General features: G+C 39.8%; 1 protein-coding gene across 3 annotated transcripts in view; it reads left to right on the forward strand.

Annotated features, from left to right (window-relative positions):
* Positions 1–13,729, forward strand: part of arhgef10la (Rho guanine nucleotide exchange factor (GEF) 10-like a) — a 117,716-nt gene that overhangs the window by 30,393 nt on the left and 73,594 nt on the right. For 2 of the 3 annotated variants that reach the window (XM_085274820.1, XM_085274822.1), the window contains exons 7-14: positions 94–189; positions 931–1,039; positions 2,130–2,230; positions 2,627–2,704; positions 4,821–5,000; positions 6,123–6,239; positions 10,773–10,865; positions 11,625–11,795. In XM_085274820.1, coding sequence (XP_085130946.1) covers positions 94–189; positions 931–1,039; positions 2,130–2,230; positions 2,627–2,704; positions 4,821–5,000; positions 6,123–6,239; positions 10,773–10,865; positions 11,625–11,795 — 945 coding nt within the window. The remainder of the gene's footprint in view (positions 1–93; positions 190–930; positions 1,040–2,129; positions 2,231–2,626; positions 2,705–4,820; positions 5,001–6,122; positions 6,240–10,772; positions 10,866–11,624; positions 11,796–13,729) is intronic. The other variant, XM_085274823.1, reaches the window with a different exon arrangement.

The following is a 13,729-nucleotide window of genomic DNA, read 5'->3' on the forward strand; positions in this document are numbered from 1 at the left end:
TTCCTTTTTCCTGCTCTTTCATCCCCCTTTTGCCTTTTGTGGCTAAACACAACCCGCACCTATGCCCTGCCCTTCCTTGTCCGAAACCTGTAGCTCACTCCTGAAGTGCGTCGGCTGAGGGAACGGTGTGCCAGGACCAAACGAGAACTGGCCATGAGGCTGTCTGGAAAACACAACTATGACATCAAGGTATATCTCCAGCAGCAAGTGAACACAGCAATATCTCACCGTGTCTTTAGAGAGCTAAAAATCACTCTGCTAGATGTTTGCCAATAGGATTGACCCGGAGCTGAAATATGCTGTCTTGTATGCTCAGCTGATGTAAAGGCTTAACTGGCTTGCTATACCATCCTTCCCAACTTTCCTGTGGACTCTGACTTTAATTTAAGATTCCTGGTCAGTCTATTGGTCTCTCTCTCTGACTCTCTCTTTTCCTGCCTGGTTTAATATTAAGATATATTTGTGGAACTCATTAATTATTAACTAATATTCAGCCTATTTGCTTCCATAAACACTAGTGCAACTTGCCCCCAATTAATGACCTACTTTCCTGAAGTAGCATTGTTTAAAAATACTAGCACTCTGGGTATATTCTGGGTCTGTGGAGTCTTGTTGCAGGGCTATTCTGATACTAAAGGTGGAGTTTGTGGTCAGCTGAATTCTCCCGCCATGAGCTACGCAGCTCTGTTGCTCTCATGTGGAACTCTCTTACCATAATCTTCCCATGATACGCTCATAGACTCACTGATTAGAGCCTGTTCAGCGACCCACGGGGAGTTGCAGATGGTGAGATTCATGATGAGTCTACTGAGCGCCACTTCTCTCCATCTCTCTCCAGAGGTGCACAGTAGGTTACCAAGTTGCCACAGCATGGCACTTTCCTCATGCGCTAACACTCCTTTGTTGTCTCTGTCTGCTCTTTCTAACTAGGTTCAGCAGCTCATGAAGGCAGCAAGAAGCGGAACGAAGGATGGGCTTGAAAGGACCAAAATAGCCGTCATGCGAAAAGTTTCCTTCCTGCAGAGAAAAGATCAATTGGGTAAAGCAGGAAAGTCTAAAACTTTGTAAATCTTGGTCAACTGGCTTTTGGGGATAGAAGTTATACTATGTTTAGGAAGTTATGAAGTTTGGGTTTTGTAACTCTTTACAGTTGACACTTTGAATTATAGGCAGTTGCTTGTATATAAAGCTAGCCAAGCCAAAGAAGTGTTTCAGGGAGAGAGAGTAGAAAGTCTTACTTTTTCTTCATACAAATCCCTTCAGGGAGAAATGAAAGCACTGTGAAAAACAGATCTCACTGATTATAACTATAATAAATAAAACAGACACACTTCCTCAGTTTTCCGACAGACAGTGTGGTCGAGCTATTCTTTTTTTTTTTTTCTTTTTTTTTTTTGATGCTGGAGAAAGCAGAAGAATGAAGCACCTCGTGCGTTCTCATATATGTTGCGTTATAAGGACCTTCGCTTAATGGATTAGCATCCATTAATGGAGAACTGAGCAGCCCCATAAACCACAGGCACTAAACCCAGACCTCCAACAAATCTTAAAAGCCATCACAAAGAAGTAAAGAGGCCAGTGTTGCTATTTTTAGGTATTGATTGAAGGAAATCAACACAGCATTGTATTTCTTTTCCACCAGTCTTCTGTCATCGTTCCAAAGTCTTTAATTGGAATTTTGGAAGCTTCTGGTATTTATGTCTTTATGGTTAGTGGTGAAGTAGGGATTTTTGAGACTGTCGAATGTCTTTGTGCCAATGCACAGATGAGAATGTTTTGGGTTGTGTCTTTGCAGTCACACTCCTTTGTGCCTCCTTTACTCCTACAGAAATACAGTATTGTTTGATTTTTTTTTTTTTTTTTCGTTTTTCTAAAGGCCTCTCTGCCTCGCCCGCTTTCACTCTCTCACTTCTTTCTCCATTGCGCTCCCTTTTCAGAGAGTACAGAAGTCTCTTCATATTTTAGAGGTAATAAACTTAGTGTGTCGCCGTTTTTCTCCAACTGCAGTGAGATGTGAGGGCTGCATTTTTGTTATTCTCGCTCTCCCTGCCTCAATCTCTGTCACATACGCACTCTTTAACCATTTTGTGTTATTCTCTTTTCTTCCCCCCATTTCTCAACATCTACAGAAGAGGAGGATGATGCAGGATATCTGGATGTGGCTGTGTCAGAAGTGAAGCATCCTCCCCCACAGCTGAGCCCGATGCCAGAGGGGCTGACCAGCCACCAGGTACATCAGAGGGCTTTTTGTCACAAGCTTGTGCATGTTCTAAACGTCACATCTTTATGGTTATTGTGTTTCCAGTTGAGGCTGTTAATTGTATTTATTGTTTCCGCAGTATTTACCTCACACTCTATACTTTTCATCCTCTTTCGAAAAGCGTTGCGTTTTGTATCTGGTACAATAGTTGCTTTCATGTCAAACAAATCCAGTGATTCATGCAGTCTGCTGCAAACCTTGTTCAAACAAACCTTCCTGTCTTTCAGTGTTTTCCTCCTGTGACAAACATATTATCATAGTTCAATCCATCAAACTGTGCCATGTTTAACTGAAAGCATACACATACTTCTGCCCAATCATATCTTCTTTGCGCTAGATCTCCTGACTGGTCTGTTGTGTGCGCAGGTTGTCAGGCGCCATATCCTTGGCTCCATCATTCAGAGTGAGCGCAGCTACCTGGAATCTCTCAGGAGAATCTTGCAGGTAAGCTGTTTAGTCCAGTTGTCCTCTTCTGCCACATGCAATATCATCAAAATTTAACTGTTATGAATTACACTGAAAAGAGAAGCGGCGGTATCAATCAAATTATCGCGGTGTCTCAGTGTAAATAATCCTGATAAAATACCCATCCTCATTTTTGTGATGTTGTACCGCTGCCGCGGGAGAGAGGCAGAGTTGTGGTTGCATAGAAGGGGGTGGAGCTTCTCGTCCTTAATCTTCCTTTTTGGAGGGAAAAAGAGTTGTTATCTCCTAATCGGTGAAAAATAAGAGGTGCACCTACTGAAATTGAATAAACAGTGATCAGTGGCTTCACAGCAAAATCCTTCATTGTAAAGATAGAATGGGCTACCTTTGTTCTTGAGTGACATGATTGCTTATTATACATAGGTTGGATTAGCTCATTTGAAATTTCTCTTTTCAGAGAGTCCTGATAAATACAAAAATAGTATCTTCAAACATATGAAAATAAGAATCTATACCTACCACAATTAGATACAGAATTGTAAATCCATTATTAGAACTACATTCTGTATTATAACATAGAAAAACTACTTTGCAGTTATACTGAGTTGCCTAGCAAATTTTTTTTATGTTAATTATCAGTTTGGTGGATATGCACAGACAAGACTTGCAAAACAACTAGAAGGGCTCTTGGAAAGCAAATCCTTTTCCAATGCCAATGCCCTATCTCCAGTATTAGCACTGAGTTATAATGCTCATTTCCAGCTCCATATTTCCTCTCTTAGACCCTCTTTGACATCATACACATCCAAGAGTAGAAGAAAAATGTTGGTATCCAGCCATTTAGAGCTTGGCATGAGTTTTTGGTTCATAACAATTACTTGCATATACACTAGCTCATTATTTTAAACTTTGTCAGCTGTAATAAGAGTTGCACCCAGCATGTAACAAGTGTATATATGACAGGAAATACAGAAAAGCATAATGGACACACTTTAAAAATTTAATGGACTCTTTCCCAAATTTAATGGGTTCTTCCTTCAGATAGATCTGTCAACTCAATACACTCTGTTTCCATCTTCAGTCTGACAGTGCCTCAACTCTAGCAGACATACAGCTGTGGTCAGAAGTTTACATACGCTCGTCATAGGCAATAACGTCATGGCAATTTCGGGCTTTTAATGATTTCTTTGAACTGTTCTTTTTTTCAGAGTGGAATTTTTATATAGCATACATCTTTAATGACTTGGTTGCACAAGTTTGAATTTATTTTGGATTTTCTGTAATCTATACAGGGTCAAAAGTCTGGCTTCAAATATATATGTGTACTCGCTTAAATCCTTCGATTAATAGTGCTGAAGGTTCCATGTCTTTTACTTGACAAGGCCAAGGTCTGTTAACTTCTCAATTTAAGGAACACAGCAAAGACCTTAGAAGGAGAATTATAGATTTACACAAGTTGGCCATTTCTAAACAGCCACAGATTCCAAGATCATCAGTTCAAACAACTATACCTAGCAGAGATCACTGTGAATACGGGCATCTTTTATATACCATCTATGGTGTACGAGGAAAAAATGATCAACATGGTTACAGCATTTGATTTTATTTTCTGTTAAATAACATTTTTATCTTTAACTTACAGCTTACACATTATATCTATACTTCAGCAATAACAGGTTCAAGGAAGTTAATTATCACCCACAGAGCATCAAGGCATTTCTGTACGCTGTATAGGCCAATATACCCATCAGTGCTGACTGAAGAATTAAGCCTCTTTTTGCCATGTTGTTTTTTTTAATCTATAACTGCTGGGAGCTCTTTTTTGTCATTATTATTCTGGCTTTTGTGATTACAGGTCACATTGAGTTCTGAACATGTTTGTTAGTGGCAAATGCTATTTTACAATCCTTGAATTACTGGGCTTCCAGGCAGAATAACTGAATTTTCTTTCTCTCCCTGATTCACAAGAAATGCGTCAGTTACCCTGCAGTTTATGTCTGTTTATGCTTCTGACAAGAGAAGTGCTTAAGAGAGTGGATTGCTGGTCTCTCTTAAGAACCTAACCTCCCACCCACATACTGTATATTGATATACAGAAAAATGAAAACACAATTTTCTGTCACAATCTCCCCAGGAGTACCACCGACCACTGATGGAAGCTGATCCGCGCATCCTGAGCCCACGGAAAATCCGGCCTATATTTTACCGAATCAGGGAGATCACCCAGTGCCACTCCATGTTTCAGATTGCACTGGCATCACGTGTGGCTGAGTGGGACAGTACTGAGAAAATCGGAGACTTATTTGTTGCATCGGTTAGTGTGCGTGCATGTGCATGTTTACGGTGTGTGCGTGGGGCAAATAGAAATGAAACCGGAGGATAATTTGCTGTCTTATACACGTTTGTGTGTTTACGTGCATTCTTTGTTTGTTTCTAAAATGCAATCGAAGTCTTGCATTGTGTCTAGAGGCACTCATATTGTTTTTACCATTTCTGGCTAACATTATAACACCGGCTTTGCTACCAGAGTTATAATGAGCTACAGGTTTTAGATTGAGCAAACAGGCATAGTTTACTCCAAACATGAAATCAATTACAGTTGTGATGAATATCCTCGATGCATCCACTGCTCTCTGAGATATGTGCTTACAACTTCTGGCGCTAGAATAGTAGTGTTCAGGAAGAGCTTTCCTATGTGAGTCTCAGCCATGTGCTCACCCATAAGGTTGGCTCATTATTTGCCTATCAGAGGGGCTGATTTGACTCCCTGCACTGCTGGCCATTATAGTGCTATTCCATTGATATCATAATGCCTACCACCAAATGAGGACACATTGGAAACAAGAGTACTGGGACTGCGTACTCCTCACTGAGCAGGTCTTTTTCATGTGGTAATGTACCTGTACCTGCAGGGCTTGTTGTAATATCTGAAAGGCAGTATCCTGAGGGGCAGTGTGAGCAAAGAGGGTTAAATCCTTCATGCAATTTGCCAATTCCCCACTACACCGCATACTGCCACTATCAGCTGCCTGGTGTGGGTTTAATTGAGGATAGAGAATAAATGACACAAAACGGACACACCCCCTTCCCCCACAGACACATGCATGCACACACACTCGCTCGCTCTGCCGGCTCATTCCTCTTTGCCCAACTTCTCAAATGGCTCGTGAAGGGTGTTTTTCAGTAACTGGAGTGGTAAACAAACCGTTTTAAAACACTATACTTAAACATCCATTTCCTGGCTTCTCTTTACATTAAAATTAAAGGTTGCAGGTCGTCCTGCAAAATGGATGGTTAGTCATTTGAGATATTAGAGGAAATTACAGGACAGTGGATTCTGCTATAAAAACCAAAACACGGTAGAGCCTCTGCTTGTCTAGCTGTTGCCTCCGATTCAGAAAATGATGCTTTCTGTTTGTGCTTTCTGTTTCTACAGTTTTCCAAGTCCATGGTGCTGGATGTATACAGTGACTATGTGAACAACTTCACTAATGCCATGGCGCTCATTAAAAAGGCGTGCATGTCCAAACCAGCTTTTCTGGACTTCCTAAAGGTGAGCTCCGACCAGAGTATAGTGTGCATATTTGTCTTATTGACAGATTAATATGAATCATTTGTGTTTTAGCTCCTATTTTTTTCCCCCTTTTAGTGTTTAGCAAACGCTGAATCTAGCAAATCCCCAAATCTCATTGAGCCATATAATTAAATCATACATTTTCGCTTTTTCAAACATACAAATAGTTAAGTTCATAAAAATGTGGTTATTTACACAAAATTGGGATTCAGCTCATTGATTGTATTAAATTATGGTCTGATTTAGTGTGTATGCGTGTGTGCGATTTAAAGGCTCTGCTGTTTACTTAATGTTTCAGGCATTAATTAGAAATCATGGGCTCACGGATAGGAAATAAAGTACCACAGTGTATGGAGGATGCCATGAAATGATTTAACAATTCCCTCTGCTCCCCGCATTTACGCATGAGTATGACCCAGATCATTGAGCTGTAATGCTGATTTACAGAACCATATCACCCGGCTGACAGGCTTGCATGTTACTCCAGATAAAATGTGTCCTGTTCTTTCTCTTGAAAGGTTCCTCTTTCTCTCCCACTGCATGTTGCACCTCTTACTGCCAATGGGATGACAAACAAAATTACAAATTACATGGACATAAAGAAGAAAAAACACTGAACTCATGAAGGTTTTAATGGGTTCTTTTTCAAATATTGCAGCAGCAGTGACATTATCATGTTATTTCACTGTGACAGCAAAATGACAGCTATAGTTGTAGATGTGCAACTTAGTGAGTTCAGTACACATCAGTTGATACAGTGATTTACATATAGGGTTAAATCAGACAATACATAAAATCTCAGAAACACTATGACTGTAAGTACTCCTCGTTGATTCAACTTTGCACTAATGGTACTGTTAGACATTTTGTACTTACCCGCATTAAAGTGTAGCTTAATCCAGATCGCAAGTTCCGTTAGTAGAGCAAATGTGAAGTGAGCTTGTTCTTGGATGGCAAGACTTGTTATTAACCCTGCTGGAGATGTCACTGGCCTAATGTAGTTCATGGCAGCTGTGGAGGGAAGTGTGCACTTGATAGGTCCAATCCAGTCTTGCCCTATTCCCCTTTTTTCACATTAGAAATTGACGTCAATTTCTAATGTGAAAAAATAAAATACTTTCCCCCAAAATAAAATTAACATGGGGGAAAGTTCAATCATTTACGTCATGTCGGTAAATGCTGAGGCATCTTGCTGTTTGATGTTTAGGTTGCAAACACAGCTTTAGGCAGCAAGGTAAAAGTGGTTATATTTCTGGTGACATTGGCAGGTGCTTGCTTTAAAATAAAATAATTTGATTGATTGATCATACATGTGCCGATCTGCTATGTGCTTTTTGCCTCTTCCTCGCCTGCTTCGTAGCTCTGACACAGCAACAGATACTTTGCAGACAGTGGTTTGAATGACAAAATGGGGCTTTGTTGCATCATCCTACATTGTGGCTGTCACGAAGTACAATTTATTTTCTAGATGTCATCACAGAAACAGATGTTTTCTCCTTGGATACCACTTTGAACTTTTTTTTTTTTTGCTTTGGATCTCATTTTAAGAACCTTGATGTGGTAATCAGAAGTTAAAATAGGTGGAGGAATCCCAAGTTTTGGCACAGCAGTGCAGTGGTTAAATGACTAAATTAGAAATAGGCCACAAAGCAATTTGTACTTTGAGCTCCAGTTAATTTGTTTTCTTTGGCACAGTCTTTGATTATTGGCTGTGTTCAGCAGACCTGTGCTGGTGGTGCTTTGAAGTTTACTGCTTTTTGTGTTTTAAACCTCTACCTGGTAAAAAGCCAGTGTAAAGGTGAAATTCAACAGCAAATAACACCAGTGAGCATTACCTACTTAAAATTCATTGAAATTGATAACTGTTAACAAACAACAACAACCATTTGGAAACAAGCGCTGCATAAAATTTGCTCTCGTTTAAAAAAAAAAAAATGCATAGAATGATTAATAAAATCTGATAAATAAATCCTTAAAAAGTCTGCTGACTGTGTCTCCAGATAGGATTTAAAAAAGCGTTTTCTTTTTGCATTTCAACCACCATACTGGAATCCCTCATTGATTCTGATTTAGCACTGGTTTAGTGTCACGTATGTCTCTTGTAATATCTCTTCAGTTAACTGTAACCTAACCTGACAATAACCGTGGCCATTGCAGTCTATTTACTGTCCAGGAACAAAAATCTAAATCAAAGGAATCCAGTTTGTTGTAAATGACATTTCATAATATGGAATAATGGGATAAATCCATTGACAGAGAATTGGGGATATTGTGATTAAACTTAAAGCATAAACTTGATCTTTTTCCATCTGTGAGAATAGCCTTCTCACACATTAACATTTCTTCTCTTATCTGGAAAATACAGCAACTGTGCCTTTAGCTAGCAGACTGATTCTGAGTCAAACTGCACAGAAACAGTTTATGTGTTTGGTGATATTTGATGAGCATTTTTAAAGGCTGTATGGGGAACTGTTGCAACTTTAATGCCATCTGCATGCGAGCGCACGTGACAGACATGGGAAGAAAAACGAGGATGTGTTGAGATTGCCGGCAGCACCATGGGGTAACATTACTTTCTGATTTGTTGATTGAGTATCTGTTTTGCATCAGCTGGAAGCATCACCAAGCTGCAGCTCATAAAAAATTAACCCGATTAATATTATGTATTAAACTGCCTATCAGATTTAATTACTCATTAATTGCAGGTGCTTTAACACCTAGTTCCCGATCATTTTGGCCCACTTTTATCTCTGGTGGGAGCTGATGTTGATGTTACATGGTTAAAACAGTTAACCCCCCCCCACCCCCGTCTTTCTAACTCTCTTAATGGAGATACCTTTTAGTTCCTCATATATTAAGAAGCAACTCCAGGGTTTTTCTGGACACTTCTTATTAGTGTGGAACGAGGAGTCCTACTCTGCCTCACTTGGTGTTTCCCACGACCTCTCTATTAAGTGAGAGTATTCAGATCATGTCCTGAATGAGGAGTCAGGTGAACGTCTACGGCATTCAGATTATCTGAGACAGTATTATGGTTTTATAGGCCATCTGTGTTAGACAGATTTGACTGTACATGACTGCCCTCCAAAAGGGAAATAGAGACGTTCTTTTTAAAACTGCTCTCACCTTCAACTGCCTGACACCACTCAAACATTTTAGTGCACCAAGCAGGAAAGAGCCCATCTCCAATGACGTCTTGCCTTGGCCAGATGTGGTGAAAAAGATTTTAATCTGATCAGTTGAAATTCTTCCACTCAGGGGTCACCTTTGGTTTGTTAAGTTACCTTAAAAAAGTTGTGTTTGTCAGTGTGTGAACATTAGATCAGGTAGATACGATCTTAGAGATCACTGCCTTGTACTTGCAATTGTGTTTGAATAGGAGGGTGGTTGCAGACTACTGCCAACTTGTCTTTGTCAAATGATTGTGTGTAACTTGTCTTCTGTGTTAGTATTTTCTTTATACAAGATGTCTCGTCTTAAAGCCCATTTACAAGGAACACTATTGAGCCACAACTGATGGACAAGAAACAAGTTCAAATCTTTTGCCATCATTAAGAAACACTGGTCTTTGATAACACTGCATGATCAAAAACTAATGGAATTATGACATGTAATGAATAAAAAACCAGTAGCACAGAGGTGTTGTTTTCTATGAAAGACTGTGTTTTCTTAATTCTTGCTGATGCATTTTCATGATAGCCAGTATGGGATCATAAAGGAGATATGTGAGAAAATATGATGAGCTAATAGTGGAGGTAGTCGTCAGCTTTTTTCATGAATTTCTTCTTTCATTTGAGGATGGAAGCTCATTTCCAGCGAGTGGCACGGGAGTAGCATTCGTATATTATTTGTATAATATTCAAATTACATTAAATTATGGACTTTTGAAAGTGAACATGGACAAAATACTCTCGTTTCACTTGTTAACTGGTTTAAATCACTGTTGAAGAAAATCAGTCAGTTTTCCAATTCCCCCTCAGCACAGACATGCCTGTTGTCCGTAACTGACAACCTATCCTATTTCAAATAGCAGTCCAAACTAAAGTCAATAATGATCAGCAAAACAGTTTATGTTTTAGTTCCTAAACATAAAAAATGAGATGCAAAACGCCTTCTGGTCTTTTTCAATATTTCTTTTTTACAGTTTGGTTTATCCAAACTGTTCCACCATACAGTCTATTAAATAGGTCCAGTGATTTGTCTTTTTACACTGGCGGTGTCATCATGTATAGACTTAACACTGCACCAAACGATATCTTTTCCTGACCTGCACCCACAGAAATACATTAGACATAACACACTCAAAGAAACTCCCCTTTTATGCACTCATATGACTAATACACCCTGTTTTTCATATCTTATTCACCCACTCACACACCCACACGTGGTCTAAAGAGAATTCTGACTAGATCCTTTTAAAGCCGGAATAACATAGTTTCCTCTTAATGGCCTTTTTTGAAAAACGTTTTCTCTAACTGCACAACTCTGTTTTCTTTTTGCTTTTGGTTTCAGAAAAAGCAGGCATCAAGTGTTGATCGGATCACTCTATATGGCCTGATGGTTAAGCCCATTCAGCGATTCCCTCAGTTCATACTGCTCCTGCAGGTATAAAGTGTTGTTTTTAGAGCCTAGTAATTTTATTTCTTTTATTTTAATCAATCTCTTTATGTCTTACTTGCTTTCAATATAAGAAACCTTGGTCACATTAAAGGCTGAGTATATAGACTAATAAAGATGAAAAGCTGCAATGCAATGGATTATGGGTTTTAACTCCAAAGTACATTTCCTCGCATACTTTCAAAGCACGAAAAGTAGCTAGCCACATCAGTTTTTCATATTGCTGTCTTTATGTCCTAGCTTCCATTTTCCATTTTGAGCAAAGATTTGGATTTGAGCTTGACTTGCTGGATCTGCAGTAGCTCATTTCATCCCTCAGTAGGCATTGATTATCCATGAATTCCAAAGATAAGTTATGAATGTGAATCAGGCATTTTCTTCCAGCCTAAACTCAGTACTCTAAAGAAGAAGTGTATGCATTAAATCATACATTACAGGGAAGTAGACCTGAAGGTGCAGCTGAGATGCATATCAAGAAAACATTTGACTTTTCACTGGGTCATAGATGCAGATGGAAGGCACAGCACAAGCATGTTAACAGACATCTGGGGGTTTTAAATCTGTTTTGTTGATTGTGTGCTTTATAGAGCTAACACTGGAAGATCAGTGTGATAAACATACAGTGAGCATTTGATCCTTCAGGCCACATTAATTCATTGTATTTTAGGATAAAGGTAAAAACACTGAATGGCTTATAATTCTAACAAGTTATACCTTTACTTAAAACTTTTTTGTGACCTTTTTTAGGACATGCTTAAGAATACGCCAAAAGGACATGTGGATCGCCTGCCCCTGCAGCTTGCTCTCACAGAGCTAGAGGTGCTGGCCGAGAAGCTGAATGAACAGAAACGAGTAGCCGACCAGATTGCAGAGACTCAGCAGCTAGCCCGCAGCGTTAGTGATCGCTTGCTCAGTAAGGTGACTGGATACGCATGCACTCCCGCATAAACATATCTGCATTTGCACACACGTACATATGCCCCAATCAAATCAGCTGTGAACCAGTCCACTGAGCCCTCTAACTCCACGTGTTGTTATCACTGTGAGCCAAACACCTAAAATTAAACTAGTATAAAGCAATCACTTATATCACTTTCCCAAACATTAATCTAGGGAGGCATTTTTATTTAGAGAAATTACCTCATAGAAACGATGCCCATTATCATCCCAAAACAGTACCAAATGCAGTGGCAGAGGCGTTGCTTCTCCATTACCACTCTGAAATTACAGTCCTGCTGCTGCGAATCTGAACAAATGCTGCTCTGAATAAGAAGAATTAGGGGGTAAATGAGACATTTAATTGGAAACTGTAAGAGAGCTATCTCTTTCACCCTGTCGCTCTCCCTCTTCCTTTCTCCCTCTCTCTCCTCTTTACCTCCTCTCTATTCCCCTCTTGCACTCCATTGCTTACTCTCTTGCTTACCTTCTCACTCAGCTTATATACTCTTCTTCTCTTTCTCTAGTGTGACTGCTTTTTTCTCTGTCTTCTTCACTTTTTCACCCTCCCCTTTTTACTTCTCTCTATCAGCCCCTGCTTTCCAGGACTCCGAGATGAGCTGATTCGGCCAATCTCCTCCACTCACACAGAATTCCATTTGCTGCGGTGACACTGCAGAATTCCAATAGGAAACACTCGCCTCTATTGCCCCCATAACTATCCAATGAAATATTCATTCTTTGTCTCAAAGTATCTAAGTCACCAGAACAGGACAGATAACCATGCGAGAGAGTTTCATACACGCACATACACAAATGCACGCACATGAGCGCACATGCACAGTGCACTGCCGTGTGTGTCTATTGATGCTTGAAGACTTTAAGAATGTATTCTCATAAGAGCCCACATCTCGAAGGAGCTGTATGGTTTTGTGCCCATCAAATAGCAGTCCAAGTCAGACTAATGAGTCATTCTGTGAGCTATCTGAGCCAAAATCAGCTACTTCTTGTAGATAGGACATTCTGTTTTCTGAAATGTGGTCAGCTGCGTTGTTGCACTGCAGGTTGTAGAATGAACGCAGCAGAGAGTTTCATTATTTGCTAAAATTCGTGCCTTTTAGCGAGCACAAACATCAATGTATCAGGATGTGAGCTTCATCTTTGAACTTAACCTGGTGCTTGCACTACAGTGGTATTCTTTTAATTGTGATGAGTCTAGCTTATTTTGGTGCAGTGTGCATAAAATAAAAGTATTGATTTAGCCAGTCATAAAAGAAGCTGGACCAAAGTGATAAAAAGCTTTCCTTTGCCATTTCTCTTAGACAAACATATGGATGACTGAAAAGGAAAGCATGTGCCAACATAGTGTAGCATAAATTCCATCTGTTATTGGATTCTTTAACTGTGTCTCTGTGTGGGTGTTCGTGTTAAAGGGGTGCACGCAACAGCTAATGCATTTGTATACCCGTGTAGTTGCCCTGTTGTGGTGGAAAGGATTGCATGTCCAAGTGTTCATAAGCTAAGCCAGTTTGGATTCTGTGTTAGTGGGATGGTGGAGAGCATAGTATAGGCAACAGGACAAGGAATAATTGTAAGCATATTTCTGAAGCATTGGGCGAAAAAAATCCGGGCAAACCTTTCTTGCCCTCAAATTAAACTGAAGGTTGGCTTTATGATCCTCTCTCATTACTTAAGAATAGTATGAAAAGCAGAGATAGGCAGAAGGGCATGCGTGGGCTTACTTTAACTAAGTCTGTAGAATAAACGTGCTTTAGATGTATTTGCGTATACATTCAGGACACACACATTAAACGACCTTGGGAAGGATGAGTGTGTTGCTAATCCCTGATGAGACATCTGTTCCTCCAAGCCTGACTTGTGCGTCCTCCAGGCACTGAACTCCAGAGGACTGGCCC

The sequence above is a fragment of the Mchenga conophoros genome, linkage group LG5, assembly GCF_057382185.1.
Source record: "Mchenga conophoros isolate Kocher_MC1m ecotype Shallow Benthic linkage group LG5, M_conophoros_male_GT1.1, whole genome shotgun sequence".
Classification (NCBI taxonomy): domain Eukaryota; kingdom Metazoa; phylum Chordata; class Actinopteri; order Cichliformes; family Cichlidae; genus Mchenga; species Mchenga conophoros.